At 38.2% G+C, this 22,097-nt stretch overlaps 1 protein-coding gene across 2 annotated transcripts in view; it reads left to right on the forward strand.

Moving 5' to 3' along the window:
- Nucleotides 1–2,141: 2,141 nt before the first annotated feature.
- The window catches only part of LRP6 (LDL receptor related protein 6), a 160,552-nt gene continuing 140,596 nt past the window's right edge, over nt 2,142–22,097 (forward strand). For both annotated transcript variants that reach the window (XM_063074658.1, XM_063074659.1), the window contains exon 1: nt 2,142–2,430. In XM_063074658.1, the coding sequence (XP_062930728.1) occupies nt 2,376–2,430 (55 nt within the window). In that variant the 5' untranslated portion in view covers nt 2,142–2,375. The remainder of the gene's footprint in view (nt 2,431–22,097) is intronic.

The raw sequence follows: 22,097 nt of genomic DNA on the forward strand, positions 1-22,097 counted from the left end.
TGTTGGACTCGAAGCTTATATAATTTTGTTTAATGCAATTACACAGAAATTAATACAAAATTATCTTAGTTTTGCAAATAGGACCACATGAACGCATTATCAGTACCTTGGGCTTTAGCAAGGGCTTGTTGAAAATTAGGGGTCCTAATGGTTAATTTTCATTAGCTTCATGGTTAACTACCTATGATTATAAAAACATCTTGCAATAAACATCCAAGCATGTAATTTTTTTCTCTCTTCCATCATTTCCCAAGGATTCCAAGTTACTATGACACGATTCACCTCGAAAGAGGCAAGAAAGAAAGGAAGTGGTTGCTTATTGAGCACATATTATACATTGAGCTGTTTGCATATATATTATTCAACTTAGTTATACTACAAACCTGAAGGAGGTATTATCCTCATTTTACAGATGAGAAAACTGAGATACAGTGCATTTAAATATCTTGCCCACGGTCATGTATCCAATAACTGGTAGGATCTGGATCCTAACCCACATCTTATTCCAAAGCTCATGCTTTCCCTACTATTTCATGGTGTCTCCACATCTTCAGTATCTTCATAGCAATACATTCTCCCGGATACTGATCCAGGGTACTGCTGAAAAATATTGTTATCTGTTTTGAGGAGGCCAGAACACAAAACTTGCAGAGTCCTGAACTGCTTCTTGAGAGGAGGTAATTTAAATCCATAGTGGCTAGACTTGCTCAGGTGAGTTAAGGAAAAAGTGATTCGGCTGTTTCTGCTTACAGACCTGCAACGCTTTTGGGTCAGTATGCATTTCTTGGAAGGACCTGGGTCTGAAGTCAGATACCTGGGTTGGGTTTGGTCTTGCTATTTACTACTTGGCCTTGGGTAAGTCATTGAACCTCTCAGGTATTTTTCCCCCCTCTGTGCAATGAAAATACTAAGTAACAAAACCCACCTTACCCCAGGGTAGTTTTGAGTGTTAAATCTGATAAAACGTGTGCAAGCACTAGGTGAACTCCATCGTCACTGAGATATTAGTTAACATCGTGGTAGTAGCTCCACTTCCTTTCCCATCTGCCTCCAGGTAAGGGGCGTGTGACAGCGTGTGACCCCTGATGACTCCATTAGGGTTAACTCTTGGGAGTGCCTCTGCCTAGACCGAAGCCTGCCAGCGATTTCAGGGGTCGTGTGGGCCATTACTCCTGAATGCCCAGAGCACCTGGAGCAGCAGAGGCTGTGCAAAGTCTGAGATTCTGGGGAATCCTTTCCTCCTCAAGCTGAAAATTGATCATTAAAGCGTGCCAAACATTCATTATTAAATGCAACTTGTAAAATCCCAAATATGGTTTGTTCAGTTGTCCCTTTGCTCGGTCTTAAGTGCTGACGCATTTACCTTGGAATTTTATCTGTCAGTTTAAAAATCTTTAGTTCTCGTCGAGCTTAATTCTGGGGGTAGTCAGTATTTCCGGGAAGCCAGGAGAAAATAAAAATGTGTTTTGGGTTGGCGTTTGAACATCCTTCACCAGAGTCACGTTTAAAGCTAGTACAACCAGCATTAATTTTTACTTTCCTTAAAAAAGAAAAAAAAAAATACTTAAATCAATTTCCAGCCCTGAAGACCGAGCTCATCCTCCACTCCCCCCGACGGGATACTCCATGGCTCCTCGAGCGTGGACCTGCGGCGCGGCAGTCCCGGTCCCGCCGGTCCCCGGCCCAGGAAGCAGCCGGCGTGGACCGGGAGCTCCACCTGGCTCGGCCGGCGGCTGCTGCACAAAGAGCGGAGCAGGCGGCGGCCCGGCCGAGCCGCAGAAAGTAGTCCCGACCGCGCCAATCCCAGTGTTGTTCGACGTCGCTTCATGCCCTCCGCGGGGAGGCCTGGAGCAGCCGGCCCGGAAAAGAATCCCATCGGAATGCGCCGTCGGACGGCCTTTCCCCTCCAGCTCGCCTCCGCTCGCCCGGCACATCTCCCGGGGGTCTCCAAGGAGAGGCCGTGCGCGCGGCTCCCCCACCTCTTTCCCTGAGCGCACGGGAGGCGGCGCCGAGGGAGGGGGCTCGCCCGCGCGCAGGGAGACCGTCGCCGCGACCCTTGGCGGCGGAGCGCCGTATCCCTGCGCCGCTGCCCGAGAGGAAGAGGCTGAATGAGGAGCCGCGCGGGGGAAGCGGGGCGCCGGGGGAGGAGGCGGCGGGATGGAAGCAGACGCTGGCGTCGCGCGAGCCCCGGGCAGAGCGGCGCGGTAGAGAGGGCGGCGGCGGCGCGCGCGGAGCCTTGACGTGCCCCTTTCTTTCTTCTCTCTCTGGGAAGCATGAGCGTGCAGACCTGCCGCTGCGGCGGCCGCCCCGGCTCCTCGCATCCCCGTCTTCTGGCCGCCCGTCGCCGGTGAGAGAAGAGAACGCGAGAAGGGAAGATGGGGGCCGTCCTGAGGAGCCTCCTGGCCTGCAGTTTCTGTGTGCTCCTGAGAGGTGGGAAGAGTGGGGGGACAGGAAAGTTGGTGGGATTTGGGGGGAGGTGGCCTTGTTTTGTGTGTCTTGGGGGAGGGGAGGGGAGGGGAGGGGAGGAGGGAGGGGAAGGGGGAGAGGAGCGAGTAGAGGCCTGGTCGTGGGGAAGGAGAGAAAGGGGCCCGGGGAAGGGGCTGTGCGCACCGCCGGGCCACAATGCACACCCGAGCCGGGCAGACCTGGTCCTCAATCCGGGCTGCTTGGCTGGGTGAACCCCTGGCACCCCATTCTGTCGGAATGACTGAGTGTCTGTGTGCCTTCTCCTGCCTGGAGTCATCAGGGAAAAGGGTCTTTGTACGTATTTTGGTTATTAAAATGTTCGAACTCAAGGTGCTTTAGCGCTGGCCTTCTCCCTCGGAGCCCCCGCCTTTTCCGTGTCTCTTAGGTGAACTTTTAAAGCCCACTTACTATTTTTCCAGGCCTTGTTACAACTAATAATTGGCTTCCGTTTGGGATCTAATGATCCTGGGTGAGAGCACAGTTGGAAAGTGACTCCGGGGTTATAGGTCGAGCGTTTCAGCATTGGCAAGCTGAGCTTTAGCCCATGATAAAGTAGAAACGTTGCCCTTGTAACCCCTGATAGTCAGGGCTTGCCCCTATTTTCGGAGTATGCAAGTGTACAGTTGGCAGCAAGTAGGAAAGTCATCCTTGTGTGTAGAGAAGGCCTGCCCTGGGACGGACTTAAATTATCATTTGCTGTGCACCCCTGGGGGCTGCTTGGCACTTCGGGAAATAGACTGTGCGGGATAATTTGCTCCAGGAATCACTTAAATTCGCTGGTCGTGTGATGTTCTGAATTGGACTGCAAAACTGACACATACACCCTGACTTTTATTTTGTGATAGGTCAGAAAGGTTTTTGGCCCGCAAGATTTTCGACAGCTGTTCTCAAACTTATTAGTGTTGAAGTTGGGATGAGGCTGATGCTATTGAGCATTTACCAGCAGAGGAATTTTAAGTACTGTTTGATGCAGTGGCTTGTAGTTTTGGTTTTAAATTTTAGTTAAAATTCTCGCTTGTGTTCATGGTCAGTTCTTTTCGTGTATGGAACCTCTTGAGTCTCTGAGGATTTTTAGTTACAAATTACACAAGCCAAGCTTTTAAGTCCTCCAAAACTTTAGGAAGTTTACTGAACATGATAGTAACTAATGATCTGGTGTTAATAGATGTGACAGGTGTGTCAATGCTGTGTGTAGCTGAGAGTGATTCATTTTTTTGTTTTTTGGGGGGAATATTTTCTTTAGTTACTTTTCTGCACCATTATTATGTTTGTGTGTTATATTACTTATATTTAATAATTACGACTTACTGTAAGCATATTCCAAACCATTTCCACATGTGAACCCCAGAAGGCTAGTGCTCATTTAATTTTCATGGCAGAGATTTTAATGCAGTGTTACGTACTCGAGAGGTTTAATAAGTGTAAGTTAACTATAGCATATTCTGTATTGGAAGGGGATTTTGTTATAGCTGTGAGAAAATTTTATTTGACATAAGAAAAAATATATATTTATATATATTTTAAGGCAAAACGTTAATAGGGTTAACAGTTATTAGAGCCAACTGATTGGTTAAAGTCTTGGGGAAGTCTAAATCCATAACTTGGGATGGTTGCTCAGTTGTGTTTCTTGGAGGGGAAGATTGTGATGTAAATGCTATTTGTTTATTTTGACACCAAGTTTGAGTCTGGAGTTGGGTTTGTTCATTACTGGAGTTTAGAGAAGTTGCATTTGCAGTAATATGTTTTGAAGTATGATGTTATGTAACAAGACCTAGAAAAGGTAATAGTTTAAATAGTCTCATTTCCGCTAGCAAACAAAGTTTTCAAAAGTGGAGCTCTCATTTTAAATGTAGCATAATAATGGTATAAGGTGGTCTTTCCATTTAACAGTGCTTAACTGTGAATACATATTTGAACTAAAATTTTTTTTTTTTTTGCTGTCTGGTACGGGGATAAGACTGTCATTTGATGTAAAAGATTTTTGTTCATAATTTGGATTCTCTTCACTCCTTGATAATGTCATTCTCTGTTATAATATGATGCCTACTCACCCTTGACCCCCAAGAAGAAAAACATGATTAATTTGCTGTGTTAAGGTCATTTTTCTTCACAGAAGAGTTGGAACTTTAACAGTGGTTATGCAATGGAGTGTGTGAGAGAGTTTGGGAGACCTTTTGTCCTATAGCCCTGTTTAATCAATAGCTGAAAGCCAGGGAGTACTGTATTCATCTGGGCTGTATTCCTATTCTTATCATTAAGTGACAAGGTACATGGAAAGATTTGGGGGTTTCGCCATCAAAATCCCAGGTTCAAAGCCCAAGCTTCACTACTTCTTAACTTCATGGTTCTGGTCTGGTCAGTCAACTTCTTTGGGCCTCAGTTTCTTTACCTGTAAAATGTGGGTAATGATACATATCTGACTAATTGCAAGATTATTGGGTGTATTAAGTGAAGTAACGAATATAAAGTGCTTTGCAAATGTTATTTTTTGTTTTAATTTTTGATTGTGGACATAGCCTTAAATCTTGGGGATTTGAGATTTAATTTGTATGAGATTCATGTATTCTTAAAGGTAGAAGGGATCTTGATCATTTGAGTCTAACCACTTCATTTCCAAGTGGGGAACTCAGATTCAGAGATGTTATAACTTGATCAAGATACCATAGCTAATTAATGGTATAATAGAAATTATTCATTTTTAAAAGCAAATACACATGGAATACCTACTATATGAATATATCAGCCTCTGTATAAAGGTGAGGAAAATAGACATGGTCCTTGCTCTGATAGACCTTACAATTTAGGTTGCTATCCATACCATTCTTAGTTTCATCCAGGTACTGATTAGAAAAATTATCTCTCTGATTGTCTAGAGGAAATTTTATTATTTATTCTTATGATAATATAAGTTTTGGACTACCATCATTGTGTATAGTCTGTATATATACTACATCACAGCTTTCTTTGAAGAGCCTTTATATACAAAAATTCTTTGCTACTTTTTTTGTTTTGTTTTGGTGGGGCAGTGGTAAATACTGTCAAAGCAAACCACTAGTGTCTCTCATCTTATAATTCCATAGAAGTGATCCTTACAAAGTTTTTTTCTTTAAAGTGAGGTATTATAAAGTCTTGGCAAGGTAAAATTAATTTTGGAGTGGGAATCAGGAGAAGTAGATTATGGTTCTAAGTTTGCCATTAGCTAGCTTGGTGACCTTGAGTAAGTCACTTAGTCTTTGTACCCTTTATTATCTTCATTAGGGTAATGAATCCTTGTTTTGGAGATTCATAATTCATATTAACACATTAAGGGCTCTGAGAAGTCCTGAGGTGAAGAGACCAGTTGTAACTTTGTTTAACCCAGTATTTCCCAAACTTTAACAGTAACGTTTTCCATAAATCCTTTTAACATTCTGCTAAACTTTTGTTTGAAGAAACACTCTTGGAGAGAACCTGGAATAGATAATCCTTTAAATTTTAGGTAGATTCATGTGAATTGTTGATATTTGATGACAGTTTCATATAGTTCAATCTAATGCTTTCATCCCTACTTACTTACCTGGCCTTGGGTTTGTTCATCTGGCTAGAGAATAATTTGACTAGTTATGCAACTTTAGGTTTTAGCACATTGTTATCAGAAGGGCTAACAGTGATTTCAGTTTTTCAGAGAATTTTTTTCTTTGCTTGGATTGTTTTTTCCATTTGCTGAACTGAACTACTACGTCCTTATATACGCTTTGGCTATTGAAAGGACCATCGTTTTTGAATATCAAAGGAGATTCTGTGAAGGGATATAGAAATGGAAAATATTTTATGAGAATGTGTATTTTTGCCTGAATAATTCGAACATATGGAAAAAACAAGTAGCACAGGTGGTAGTGCTGTTTAGGCCATGGGTATCTACTCTGAGAAAACCCATTTTCATCATGGAAATGTTATTGTAAGTTTGTATTTGGAGAAGATTATAAAGGAGGGGTACTGTAGCAGAATGGTATAGGCTTTCTTGTCCTACAGATCAAGGTCAAATCTTCTACCACTCTGTATAGCTTTGGACAAGTTACTTAGCCTTAGTTTCCTTGTCTGTTAGATGGAGATAATAACTTACAAGATTTTTGTGAGACTTAATGAGATAATGTTTGTGGAAAGGTAGTACAGTGCACAGTTAATAGTAGACATTAAATGGTCACTGTTATTAAGATGACCAAATTAAAAGAAATATTAATGCTCAAGAAAGACTGGTAAAACATTTTAAGTGCCTGCTGTGTTCTGGGCACTCTTTTTGGCAGATGGTAGTTTTAGGCCAGTGGTTTTGGAACTTTTTTGACTCTTCTGCACTGAAATAAAAGCTCCATGAAATGCTTTTACTCCTATATTTTCTGTTTTGTATAAAACGGAATGGCTACTACCTACGAAATTTATTTTACCTTCTAAAGGGTTGCACCCTTTATACTGTTTTAGGTGACAATTATTATAAATAAGCTAGAAATGGTTCAGTTGATTGTGACACTCACTTATTTCAGACTTAAGTATGGGCAAAATGATTTTATCAAAACATTTTCTAATTGAGGAATTGTATTATTTATTTATAACAATTAAAATTATTTAGCTGATGGACATCTCTCTGCAGGATGGGTAAATGCTATACTGAGTTCCTGCATTGCATGTTTCATTCTTTGTGTAAGTAAGAGTGTTTATTTTCTGTAAAATAAGCCTCATCTTAATGAATAAATAGAACACTGCTCCATATGAATGACTTTGAAATTTAGTCAAATACATGGACTAGGCAACCTAACAATAGGGTATTTGCCCATAAAATTATTTATTTTAAAATACAATTTGTCAGTACATAAATACTGGGAACAGTGTCAGTTTATATTAGCATGTACTTTTTTTTCTCAAGCTGTTTGTGTTATTTGTGTTAAGGTTCAAGTTGTTCAAATGTGAGGCTAGAAAATATTAAAATGTGCCTGGGTTCTATTTGGTGAAAATTGTTGATACTCTGATGCTGTGATCTTATTAGCTGTAATATAGCTTGCTAGTTTTAATATGTTGCTTGGAAGTGCCATGTACAAGGTTACTTCGAAAAGTTTGAGGAAAAATAGAATTAAAACATCATATGAATCTTTCCATGAACTTTTTGAAATACCCTTGTATAAATGTTTAGATATTGTGGAACTAATTTCAGGAGGAGATTGGGGATGCAAAATGAAGTAATGTTTTTAGACAAAAAAACTGCGTTAGGTTATGTAAGTTGCTAATTGACACCAGGCCTAAAGTTATTGATTAGATTCTCAGAAAAAGCAAAAATGCAGAGGTGAGCATGATCAGCAGCAGTCCTTTTTTTTTCTTTTTTTTTTTTAAAAAAAGAATATAGTCACCTAAATATTGGAAAACTGTACCTTTATCAAATTACATATATTTGACCGTGAAGCTGTTTTCTCTAATAGCCTTGGTTAGTCATTGTTTTATCACTGCTAGACCCAAACCACACAAAGTAAAAGATTATAGGGATAGGATTCGTCCTCATTATTGGCTAGCTTTATGGGGGGAGGACGAGTGTAATTTAAGTTTATCCATATATCCAATTTGAAGATACTGTATTTTGCAAGTCTGAGAAAGCTGACAGCTGACACTTCATTAGCCTAAACTCTTAGCTACATATTATATGGTCTCTATTTGTAACAGTTTCTTGATTTATGCTAATAAAGAAATGGCCCTTAGATGAAAAGTTTCTAAAGAATAGATTTTTTCCCCCCTTCATATACTACCATGTATCAGAGGTTTGCACATACTGGGTACTGTAAATTTTGTATTTAAAGCAATATAAAAAGGTTAAATTTTCATAGCATTCATACCTTCTTATTTGGAGTTTCATTTTGTGTTTTGTTTCAAATCAGTTATCAGACCTGGCTAAATTATAAATTTGTAACTATTACAAAGATTTCTTAGCACAGATTAGGTACCAGTATTAAACAGACTACTCAGAAAAAAAATCAGCATTGGATTTTTGATACTCGACACCTGATGGAAGCATTTCCTCCTCTTACCTATGGATGTTGACAGAGAATTACTACATGTTTTTTCAGGATCTAATGTTGTAGGAAATAAACGTTACCGTGGAATTGTGATTACATATGCACAGTTAAACTATGTTATTGGTAAAACAAAAAAAGAATTTTTGAAACTCTATTGAATTTGAGGTGTGGATTATGTAATGTCTTCTCTAGGTTTAGAATATAACTATTGCATTGATAATATGATTAGTATTTGCAAGTAATTTTTGACATTTTTTTCAGAGATATAATTTACATACCATAAAAATCTCCATTTTAAAGTGTCCAATTCCATTGTTTTTATTATATTTACAAGATTGTAAACCATGACCACTATCTAATTCCAGAACACTTTCATTACCCCCCTCAAAAGCTCCATACCCCTTAGCAGGCACTTCCCATTTCACCCTCCCCTCAGCCTCTGGTAACCATGAATCTGTTTTCTGTCCCTATGGATTTGCCTATTCTGAGTATTTCATATAAATGGAATACAGTATGTGGACTTTTGTGTCTAGCTTCTTTCACTTAAGATAATGTTTTCAGATTTCATTTATGTTATAGCATGTATCAATATTTTATTCCTTTTGTAGCTGAGTAATATTCCAGTGTATGGATATTTGAAGTACTTTCCAGTGAGTATGGGTTTGATGATTGGAGTCTTTACTTTGAGAAATTATTTCTGAAATCTCAGCTTTTGAAGTTACCGAAATAGACATTAAAAAATATTTTAAGTTCCTGTTTTTTTGGTGGAGAAGCTCTCAGTAGTTCACTAGCATGTCAGGTTTCTGTGTATTGACTTATGAGTAGTTCTCAGTTAAACCTCTTTTTTTTTTTTTAACCAAATTCCTATCTAGAGTAATAAGATAAAAGGGGTATTAGAAATTACCTGGCCTAAAAAAAAAAAAAAAAAAAAAAAAAAAAAGAAATTACCTGGCCTGATTTCGTCATTTTATAAATTAGAAAGATGAATGGTTAACCTAAGAATAGATTGCTGGTACTCTGGACTGTAATTTTACATGCAGTACTTTCTCTGTGTACCTAAATTTTACCTGAGCCTTCTTATGGTTTTGAAAATGATACTGGTCACTTTTGATAGAGAAAATGTAAGGAGAGACTTTATTTGAAATGATTATTGCAGTAGGAGAGCATGCTTACTACTGAATCTGAAAGCATCTCAAAATCAAACAGAAAAGGCTTTTCTTTTATAGGGTAGGGTAAGCAGAGCTAGCAGGAACTTTGTTGGAGCGTAGTCTGAGTGGGTGGGGATGTGGGCCAAGTGGGTAGGGGTGAGCAGATTGCATGATTACAACGGTTTAACTGGAAAAAAATTTTTTCCTTTGGTCAGCTGATGCTGGGAAAGAGGGAAGAAGTTGTGCATGTACTTAATTAAGCTTAGGGCAAGCCAAAGTTTAGGGGCTTGTGGGGAGGGAGAAGCATGACTAAAGTTTGGTCACACTGAGTCAATAGGTAAATAATGGGCAGTTGCGATGAGCACTTGACAGTTTCCTTGTTCAAAACAAAATCTGTCACTCTTAAGGATGGAGTAAGAGTCAATGTGAAGTTCATCTTATTAGATTTGGCTTGATTACTTACATAGGTGTAGCAAGAATAGTAATTTACCGTATAGTTGTTTTAAGTTTGCTGACTCGTTTGTTTTTAAGGAATCTCAGATTGGACTTTCAAAAGCCTCTTGAGGCTAGGAAGGTAAGTCAAGAACTCACTATTAGGTTTCACTTGCAGAACCTATAGATTTGGGTGAATTCCTGTCTTGAGGTTCCCAAAATATTCCAGGATTTCTGGGCCTGCCAGGAAGTGATATTCCTTAATTCACCTGTACATCTTGTAACTCTGTAAGCTAGGTACCAGGCAAATTTTCCCAAAGGGACTATAAGCATTGGCTCACAAAGTCAACTGTAGCTCCTTGAAAGTATCTGGTCATATGTGATTATGTGAGTACCACTTTGAAATATGGCATTCCAGTCAAAGCCTTGGTTGCATAATCAGTGTTTCCAACTAGGAGAGAGATTCATCGAACCTATGCAGATAACTATATTGTCACGAAAATAAGAATGTTCAGTAAGAGTTTTTGGATTCTGGAGGAGTCAGGCAGGGAGAAAAAAGATAAATGTTTTATTTTGGTTTACAAAAGCATAGTCTGCTTAAACTGTAATGAGTTGTAGATAGCTTAAGAGAAAAGGGGTTCCTTATATCCAGAAAATAGGACATTAAAGCATCAGCAATATTTTAAACAAAACCCATAATCATCCTTCATCAGTTTATTCAGTCCTATGTAATTAATTCTTGTTCTGCTGGATCTATGTCAGCAGTCACATAAACCCATCTGTTTTTCTAGTAGTCTTTTGGAAATCATGACTCAGTCCACTGGTGTGGTCTCAGAGTTATTTAAGTGATGCCATCAGAAGCCTGTGCCCAAGAGTACCTGGCATAGTCCTTTCTCATCAATCCTTTTTTTGTTGAAGACAAGTACTTTGCCTTGTAGCTGATTTACAGCTGCTTTCAGGGAAGCATCATAGTAAAACAAAAAACTATCTGTAGATGACAGAAGACTTAAAATGGTGGTGATTAACCTATTACTGATAATTTTAGAAGTAAAAGATCTGATGAGAATTTGTTATGTAAAATAATGCAGTTGACAGGGAAGTTTGGTGGTTTTTGTGGCGTGTGAACCCAAATCAAGTTAGTCCAAGAAAGTTGTAGACAAAATATCCATAAGCATAATGGTTAACTTTATTTTAAAGAAGAGTGGAGATTACATGTAATATATAAATATGGATGAACATAATCTTTGCAGAAAAAAAAACTAAAGATACTTAATTCTGAGACATAATATGAATTTATCAAGCATATACACAGTATGTCAAGATTATCAGGTAAAGAGATTTAGTCAGTCTGGAGTAGGTCCTTAATATTTGTATATTAAAATTCCATGAGTAAGTGATGTGAATTCTCAATTGAGAACCATTTCTGGCCTACCTAGAAGATACTGTATTAAAATTAAAGAAATCAAACTGTGACCAGTTAAACATAAAAACCAAACCCTGAAATTGTGACTGACACCATACTGTTTTCTAATATCAGGCGAAGCAATACGAGGTCTCTGATCAATAGAAATGTATCACGGACGTGAGGGCATTGGTAAATTTCTAGGTACTTCATACCTTCATACAACTTCTGAAATATTCATGTTAATTACATTTTACCTACACACATTTAACCTAGGGAAGGCAAGCATCTGCTTTGATTTGACGGTGCTTCCTATACAACTCATAATATTTTATGAAATGAACATAATTTTTTTCTCATTGGAAGCTATTTATTTTTTTGACTTTTAAAAATTTTATTACACAAAAATATCTTCTATTCCCACGTGTCAGAGGAAAGATGTTCTTGGTCTTTCTCAATCCATTAATAGAGAAGTTTTAGAAAAGAACACTTTCAACTAGCTTCCCTCCTTCCCTGGCCCAGAATAACCCTGAGTGTGAACTGAGATAGCATCCGACTTATCCCCTTAATGCTTACATTTAACTTTAAATTTTTAGCACAACGTTGGAGAATGACTAAATTGGCAACAAAAAATATATATTTACAACGCTTCTCTGAAAAGCAAAAAATACAGCCTAACTCTTTTAACATAATGACTTTAGGAGTTTTATGGGACAGCAACATAATTATTTTTTAACATCTCTTTTTTACAAGATGAAAGAATAAATTCTTTGTGATTTTTTCAGGGGCCCTCTGGGAAGCCTCCAAGACAGTTGGTGATGCAAAAGACATCATTTAGGGTTTGATTTTGAAAAGTTAGAATGTCAAAAGTTGTCAGGAGGTTTGAACATTTGATTAGGTAGAATTATGGGTCAGTGAGAAATTTAATGATTACATATTTAACCAAAGTGCCAAAAAAAAAAATTTAAAAAAGTAAACATAGGAAGTAACATAATGGTAAAGAACCTTAGCTCTTTTAAAAGTAAGAAGACTTCTAAAAATAATCAGGGACATGATAAAGTCAGCATCAAGCACAGGAAATTCTAATAAGAGGTAGATTATTCAGAAGGCAAAGAAAACCCTTTTATAACCTCTTTATTAAGGGCAGACTAACCATCCAAGAAAGTTTTGTCATTTTAATAGAAAAAACCAAAATCTAGTTTTGCATAAGTGTGATATTTGATACTAAAGCACTTTTCGAAAATCTTACAAATAAATCCATCAAATCTTAGCCAGTTTTGACCGCAACAAATAAAATTCCTTTTTCGTGAACTTTTTTTAACTTTCCATATCCATTCAGATTTTGTCCTATATTTTCTTCTTTCTCATTTTGGAGCAGTGTCATTTTACTTCAGGACAAAACTATTTTATTTTTCCTTAATAGAAACATATCCTGCATACTTTGCATATAAAGTTCCTTTCTGCAACTGTTTCTCCTAGTAGAGCTTATTTACATATAAGATTATAAATGTAATTACACTAACTACTGTTTTACAGAGAAAACTCTGAGGTGGATAATCGTGAAACGGCCATAGACCAGCATTTTGTAGAAGACTAGCAGAGCTTATGAATGTACATCTTATAACTTTTTATAGCCATACACTTTCTGATAGTACAACTTCTCAGTGTCGCAAAATATGTTCATTAATAGACTCAAATACATATGGCTTCTCAGTACCGTAAATTAAGAGGCAAAAAATTATAAAAACTTGAAATTATGCTTCAGTGTTCTATTTTACTTACAAGTATTCTAGGTATTTAATGAATATCCCTGAATTAACAGTATAAGTCTAAGGTTTTAAGTTACCAAAGATTTTGGAAACTATCTTCAAGTTGGCTTATTACAATAATTATTGTTGAAATAAGGTTTGTCAGGTAAATGATTCATTTCAGCTAAATACAAATGCAAATGTACTGCTACATTATTAGATCAGTAAACCTTTAAAAGTTTAGGAAAAACATATCCAAGTAGAGCAAAAATGTATGCTGTGTTATACTTAATGCTGATAACTCAGAAAACGTAGCTGTTTTTGTTAAACCAAAAATATTACATTGGTTTTATTTGCCAAAGACCTACCTAAATTTATGTTAACTTGGATTCTATGAAAATGCTTTTAAACGTATAAGAAGTTTAATTTCTCTTTTTTGGAAATCTTAGGAATATTTAATTTATATAAGCACTTATTTATCTTATAAGCCCATCTTATCTATATAAGCCCATCAGAATAGACCCTTTTAAGGGCTCATATAATGTAATTGGTGGGGCATGGTGCTGATAACACCAAAGTGTCAAGGGTTTGGATCCCCTTACTGGCTAGCCACCCCTTCACCCACAGAAATGTAATTGGCAATACTGTGGGGAGGTGGGAAAACATTATTCATACATGCATATATAGATATAAAAACATACAGACACACATAGAGAGCTTATACTTCAGTTTGAAAGTTTCAGCTCACTGGGAATTTATGTAAGAGCTGGCATTTGTCCTTCTCCTCTTTTCCATTTTTACCAGATTGTGTTTCTGGCAGATGGGCTAAGTTGAGGTTACAAGCTAAATCAATATGAGGCCTGAAGTGTCCCCACCAATATTTGTGAAAGACACCATTAAGATTTTCTTTGCCCTGATGTGTAATCTTGTGGGGATTGTGGACTAAATTTTGAGTGAGAGACTGAAGAGACACCAAGTAGCCTCTACTGAGTGTCTCCAAAGCTCATCTGAGTGTATAAAAGATCCAGCTTCAGGATTCTGAGTCCCTCATGAGTCCCCAGTGAGGAATGTGGGGCCTGAAGCTCAAGTGATATAGAGAATTGAGGGATTGGAATGGGAAGGGAAAGGTCTGGTGGGTAGATGGAGGAGTTGAGGAGGTTGCAGTATTGAAGGGGGATTGATTAAAGGACTTAAGGGAGCTGAAGGGAAAGTTGATGGTAAAAAGGAGGAAGGAAGAGTGGGGGAGTCAGGGGAAGGGAGAGGCCTTGGGTGAGCCAGCTTGGGGAGAGCCCAAGTTTCTTAAGGAGGACATTGTAATTCTAAATTGTCTTTAGTAAAATATTGCTATTTTTGAAGATTGTGAACTAAATTAGTGCCGAAATGGCAAAGCATGTAGGGAGGGGGAAAAGAGGGAGGGCATCTGGTAGAGTTAGAGTTACCTATGGAATTATGTAATTAAATCAGATATAAGAATTTAAAGAAGCTAGGAAGGAGTACTCCTTTGTGAGGAGCCAAGGAAATTCCCTAGTGTAATCCACCCTAGAGGAGTCAAGGGAAAACAGAAGAGATGTCACAGGAGAGCTGGGAATATTTCTGCTTAAGAGTCAGGGAGTGAGTCTCTACTTAAAGAGCCAAAGAAACTTATTTCTTTGCTTGAGAGAATCAAAATAACTCCTTAGTGTGCTGCAACAGACTAGATGTCTGGAGCACTGGTTCAAGAGTTGAACTCAAGGAAAGATCCCTAAGTCTCTGAACAGAACAGGTATTCAAATGACTCACAAAAGTGCCATTATTGAGGTAAGATGGCATAGGTCTGTAGGTGAAGTCTAGTCCCCATCCAACTCACATCGCCATATAAATGTCAAATAAAAATAAATCCATGCTTAAGTGTGGAGAGACTTTGATTTGAAAAGACTGTTGGAATAGAGAGAATGCTGTGACCACAGATCTGCAGGTGTCTTGAAACCAAACACAAACATGCTTTTCTTTAATAGGTAGGAGTGGGTAGTGCTAGAAGGATCTTTCTGGGAAAGAGAGGCAAGTGGGTGGGGGTTAGCAGAGGACACAATAAGGGTAGTTTAAAAGATGTTTTTCTCTTCAGTCAGCTGATCTCTTGAGTTGTTAAGAGAGGATGTTCTGTATCTGCTTGCTTAAGCTTAGGGCTAGCCAAAGTTTAACATTCTGTGGGGAGGAAAGAAGCCTGACTAAACCTTGGTCAAGCCAAGTCAATGTGTAAGAAATGGGCATTTGTGAGCTCTTGGTCAATACTGAAGTGTAAAATCCTTTTTGGTTTATGGCAAATCAGGTTCTGGAAGATTGCTTTTAAATATTAGTAAATGTTTACTGTATTGCTGTGTCCAGTGAACTGTACTAGGCACTAGGGATAAAATTAGTTATAAGATATGGCTCGTGTTTCCGAAGGGCTGAAATCCTAGTTGTGGTAGGAAATATGCTTTAAAAAATGCTAATATCAAGTAAGTGTAAGACTGTAAGGGCTCAAAGAAGGAAAGCTGAGGCAGTTGGAAAGATTCATGATATAGGTAAGATCTGGCCTCGAAGGACTTAGATTTGCTTGCTGGGAGAAAAGGCGAGAAGTATGGAGGGGGCAGGAAAATTAATACACTCTGGTGATGGGGTGTGCTGTGCTGTTAGTTTACGTGTTCAAAATCTGTTTGTATGATGCAGAGACTGTAAAACATAAATTTAGGGTCCTAGGAGGAAGTTATGGTGCATGGCTGAAGTATCGAGGCTTCAGGCATGAGGGAATCAAATCTTTTTTGAGTGGGATAAAGTAAAAATATTAGCTGTAGAAAAGGAAAAGGGGGAGTGTTGAGATCACTTACTGTTAGGGTAATTTAGGTGTAAGCTCATGAAGGTTAGAGTAGGATAGTGGTTCTAAAAATGGGGAAGAGTGTATTTAAAGGCACGCTAAAGAGGAGTCAACCAGACAGTAATTGGCAGACTAGGGAAAAGGGCAGAGTCAAAGATGGCTCCAAGGCATGCCAGTAAGATTAGAATTGTGGTACCATTGACTGATGAGGAATTTTTTTTGAAGGAAAGGTGATAAATTTATTTTAATGGCAGGAAGAGTTGGTTAACTTGAAGTTATAGGTACAGAACTTAAGGTTAGGCTGGAGATGATGCTTTGGAAATTAGCTGCATAGAGTTGCTTGTTGACCAGTGTGAAGGTTAATTCTGGGTGTCAACTTGGTTAGATGAAGGAATGCTGAGAAACCTGGTAAAGCTATCTTTTTAAGTGTGTCTGTGAGGGTGTTTCCAGCAGAGATTAGTTTGACAGTCCGAGTGGACTATGTCGGAAAGACCCACCCTCAATGTGGCTGGGAACCATCCAGTCTGCTGGGGGTCTGGAGAGAACAAAAGAGAGAGGAAAAAGGTGTATCTCTTGATCCGCTGGAGCTGGGATACACTCTTCTCTCCTGTCCATGGACATCAAAGCTTGAGACTCTAGCTTTTGAGTTCCAGAACTTACACAAAGGATGCCATCAGCTTCCCTGGTTTTGAGGCCTTTGGATTTGGACTGAGCCACGCTACTGGCATCCAGTTTATAGATGGCCTATTGTGGGACTTTTTTTCACAGCTGTGTGAGCTAATTCTCCTAATAAATTCCTCTCATGTAATTATAACGTATCCTATTGATTCTGTCTCTCTGGAGAACCCTGACTAATACAACCAGGTAAACTTGAATAATTTTCTATACTTTCTCATTTGAGAAACATCAGAGAGTCTTGGGATACCTATACACTCTTGTAGGAAGTGGGAGAAAGGTTTGAGACCAAAAGGTAAAAAGCAAGAATAATAGGTTTTATAGTATGAGGGGAATATTCTACATAAGTAGGGATATGGTCAACAGTGTTGAATGCTGCAGAGAGGTCAAGAATAAGGACTGAGAAAAGGAGATTGGATTTGGTTATGAAAGACTTGAAGCAGTTTCAGTTGAGTAGTGGGTAGGAAGTTAGACTAAAGGAGATAATAGCTAAAAAATGGTATGAAGTATATACCAATGATATAAGATTTTGTGCTTAGGAGAAATATAATTATTCTCTGGGAGGTAGCAAGGTAAGGGATATTAAAACAAAGTTTTAATAGCAGGGACCTGGCATGAGCCATTGAAGATACAAGAAATACAGAACAATGACAGAGCACAGTTGCAGAGAAGAGGTAGGGAGACTGGACCAAAACTATTGTGTTAGCCTTAGAAAGGAGAAAGGGCAAATTGTCATTTGAGACTGAGGACATGGGTGGAGATAAGGGAAAATTTTGAGAAGTATAAATTAAGATGTTGGGGATATATGGCATTTACTTTGCTTCTTGCTTCACTAAGATTATTTTATGAGATTATCTGAGAATGAAGGATTTAAGGCATGGAATTTGTCTTCAGGAAAGCTGGAAAAGTTTAGAAAATCTGCTAGGGAAAGTTTGGTAGGAATTTAATATAGGAAAAGAAGGATTCCTGAGCATGTGTGAGTGTTCCACTGAAGAGATGTGATGTTGGTTATTTGGATTATTTGAGTATTAGGAAGTCAGAGGGCGAGCTTTCTAGAATGGAAGATGTTGCATGCATGGCATGTGTGCTACGCCCAGGGCACTAATGTGTGTGAATCCAGTGTATCTCTTTAGTTGAAAAAAACAGTATTAGAGATCAAGTTACACCTTTCAGATATCCATTTAATATATTGCTGAACAGATATTGGTGTTCTGGGGCTATTTCTTTGCTTTGTGCAGCACTTAGCATTGGACACTTCACTAACAGGGGCTTTTTTTCTGATGCTTATATTTGGCCCATGGTATGAGAAGCTCAGAATACAAGGGTACTTAAAAAAGTCTGTGGGAAAATAGAATTAAAAGATATTAGGAGGAAAGGATCAAAGAAAATTTTCAGATCTTTAACTTTTCTCTCACTGAAGAAGAAATGAAGGAGATTGAAGCCTTGAATAGAAATGCCTGCTTTGTGGAAATGCTCACGTGGTGTGATCGTCCTGAATACCCATTTCATGATGAACACTGACTTCAGAGAGTTCCTGAACAGATTTTTCCCTTCCATGTATGCTAGGACCTTGGGCTGGGTGGTTCCCACATACATGAAAATGAAAGGGGTTTTACTATCCTCAGATGAAGTGATGATGGAAACATGCTTCACTTTTGTGTAGCGTAAGTGACTTTGACTTGCTATGTTGAAGAAAAACATGTTTAAATCTGTTGAAATAATTCTTTGGAAATTATCAGCTAATATTTTATTAGATAGATGTATTCTAGGTTCCAGGCAGAAAAACATTAAACTTTATAAAAGTTATTGAAAGCAACATATGAACACAAATAACTCAAGAGTCTGAGTGCTACCATTGGTAGTCTGAGTTCTTTTGCAGTTTACAGAACAAGAAAAAGGGTGGAGAGCCAGCATGCTGTCAGTGGCCTTGATGGTTTAGACCACTGGTTGTAATAAATACACAGCCAAGATAAGATCCACACATGCATTACTAAGGAGGAAACGATCTTCTGTGCCTTGAATAGAGAGAGAGACCTAAGTGTAGAAAAGTCTTAAAATAGAGATAATTAAGTACCACCGTGGTCAGCAAAGCTGTAATGATTTTATTGTTGTCGTTTGTTTCCGTCCAATGTGTGTTTGTTCTGCTTTTATCCAGCCTGAAGGATAGATAATTACTGGTTCTCTCTTGCATCCTTTTGAGGGCCTGAGTTTCAACATAACTGGTGATCCATACTTGCCCTGTCTTATCATCACTTTCCCCCAGGGTTGTCATACAGCACCATTGTGTGAAGTGGCTTGAAAGAACCAACATACACAAATAAAACCCTGAATTGTAAAATAGTCCCCAAATGCTATATTTTAAAAAATCATTAGAAAGTTGGATTTAGGAAGCATTGAAAGAAGAGGCTTCATAAAATTATTATACTTAAGACTTTAAGGGGGGAAAAAAAAAGAAAAGCCAAGACTCTCACCGTGTTATTGGGATAGCTATATACAGTTTGAGAAAGTAGCAAGTTCAGAAGAATGCTGGTGATTTTACTTTATGTAAAGTTTTAAAAAGTGAATAAGAATATTATTAGAATTTAGCAATAGAGGTATACCTATTTTCAGTTCAACTAGAGAAATAGATTTTATGCATGCACATTAGGTTACTCTCACACTGCGAAGGAGTTCTTCCAAAATTGTGTTTTTCCAAGACCAGATTTTTTTTTTTTTTTTCCTTAATTTTATTTTGTCGATATACAATGTGGTTGATTATTGTGGCCCATCACCGAAACCCCCCTCCCTCCTCCCTCTCCTCTCCCACCCAACAATGTCCTTTCTGTTTGCTTGTCGTATCAACTTCAAGGAATTGTAGTTGTTGTGTCTTCTTCCCCCCCACCCCCGGTTTTTTTTGTGTGTGTGTGTGAATTGATTTATTTATTTTTAGCTACCACCAATAAGTGAGAACGTGATATTTCTCTTTCTGTGCCTGACTTGTTTCAACTTAATATAATTCTCTCAAAGTCCATCCATGTTGTTGCAAATGGCAGTATTTCATTTGTTTTTATAGCTGAGTAGTATTCCATTGTGTAGATATACCACATTTTCCGTATCCACTCCTCCGATGATGGACATTTGGGCTGGTTCCAACTCTTGGCTATTGTAAAGAGTGCTGCGATGAACATTGGGGAACAGGTATACCTTCGACTTGATGATTTCCATTCCTCTAGGTATATTCCCAGCAGTGGGATAGCTGGGTCATATGGCAGATCTATCTGCAATTGTTTGAGGAACCTCCATACCATTTTCCATAGAGGCTGCACCATTTTGCAGTCCCACCAACAATGTATGAGAGTTCCTTTTTCTCTGCAACCTCTCCAGCATTTATTGTTCAGAGTCTTTTTGATTTTAGCCATCCTAACTGGGGTTAGATGGTATCTCAGTGTAGTTTTGATTTGCATTTCCCGGATGCTGAGTGATGTTGAGCATTTTTTCATATGTCTGTTGGCCCTTTGTATATCTTCCTTAGAGAAATGCCTGCTTAGCTCTTTTGCCCATTTTTTAATTGGGTTGCTTGTTTTTTTTCTTGTAAAGTTGTTTGAGTTCCTTGTATATTCTGGATATTAATCCTTTGTCAGATGTATATTTTGCAAATATTTTCTCCTACTCTGTTGGTTGTCTTTTCACTCTGTTAATTGTTTCTTTTGCTGTGCAGAAGCTCTTTAGTTTGATATAATCCCATTTGTTTATTTTTCATTTGGTTGCCCGTGCTTTTGGGGTCGTATTCATGAAGTCTGTGTCCAGTCCTATTTCCTGAAGTGTCTCTCCTATGTTTTCTTTAAGAAGTTTTATTGTTTCAGGGTGTATATTTAATTCTTTAATCCATTTTGAGTTGAGTTTAGTGTATGGTGAAAGGTGTGGGTCTAGTTTCATTCTCCTGCATATTGATATCCAGTTCTCCCAGCACCATTTGCTAAAGAGGCAGTCTCTTCCCCAGTGTATAGGCTTGGTGCCTTTGTCAAAGGTCAGATGGCTGTAGGTGTGTGGGTTGATTTCTGGATTCTCTATTCTATTCCATTGATCAGTGTGTCTGTTTTTATGCCAGTACCATACTGTTTTGGTTATTATAGCTTTGTAGTATAGTTTAAAGTCAGGTAGTGTTATGCCTCCAGCTTTATGTTTTTTGCTCAGCGTTGCTTTGGCTATGCATGGTCTTTTGTTATTCCATATAAATGTCTGGATAGTTCTTTCCATTTCTGAGAAAAATATCATTGGAATTTTGATGGGGATTGCATTAAATTTGTATATCACTTTGGGTAGTATGGACATTTTCACTATGTTGATTCTTCCAATCCAAGAGCATGGGATATCTTTCCATCTTCTTGTTTCCTCTCCAATTTCAATCAACAGTGGTTTGTAGTTCTCATTATAGAGATTTTTCACATCCTTGGTTAACTCAATTCCTAAGTATTTTATTTTTTTTGGTGGTTATTGTAAATGGGCAGGCTTTCTTGATTTCTCTTTCTGCATGTTCACTATTGGAGAAAAGAAATGCTACTGATTTTTGTGTGTTGATTTTGTATCCTGCTACTGTGCTGAAATCATTTATCACCTCCAAGAGGTTTTTTGTAGAAGCTTTAGGCTGTTTGATATATAGGATCATGTCATCTGCAAACAGGGACAGTTTGACTTCATCTTTTCCAATCTGGATGCCCTTTATTTCCTTCTCTTCTCTGATTGCTCTGGCTAGTACTTCCAACACTATGTTGAATAGGAGTGGTGAGAGTGGGCATCCTTGTCTAGTTCCTGTTCTTAAAGGAAAAGCTTTCAGCTTTTCCCCATTCAGGATGATATTGGCAGTGGGTTTATCATATATGGCTTTGATTATGTTGAGATACTTTCCGTCTATATCTAACTTATTAGAGGGTCTTAGTCATGAATGAGTGTTGAATTTTATCAAATGCTTTTTCAGCATCTATAGAGATGATCATATGGTCCTTGTGTCTGAGTTTATTAATATGGTGTATCACATTTATTGATTTGCGTATGTTTAACCAACGTTGCATCCCTGGGATGAATCCCCCTTGATCGTGGTGAATAATTTTACATATGTGTTGCTGTATTCTGTTTGCTAGTATTTTAGTGAGGATTTTTGCCTCTAAATTCATAAAGGATATCGGCCTGTAGTTTTCTTTTTTGGTTATATCTTTACCTGGTTTTCGTATCAGGATGATGTTTGCTTCAAAGAATCAATTTGGGAGATTTGCGTCTGTTTCAGTCTTTTGGAATAGTTTTTAAAGAATCGGTGTCAATTCCTCTTTGAATGTTTGGTAAAATTCTGCTGTGAATCCATCTGGTCCTGGGCTTTTCTTTGTTGGGAGC

This window comes from Cynocephalus volans, chromosome 12 (assembly GCF_027409185.1).
Source record: "Cynocephalus volans isolate mCynVol1 chromosome 12, mCynVol1.pri, whole genome shotgun sequence".
In the NCBI taxonomy this organism is placed as follows: domain Eukaryota; kingdom Metazoa; phylum Chordata; class Mammalia; order Dermoptera; family Cynocephalidae; genus Cynocephalus; species Cynocephalus volans.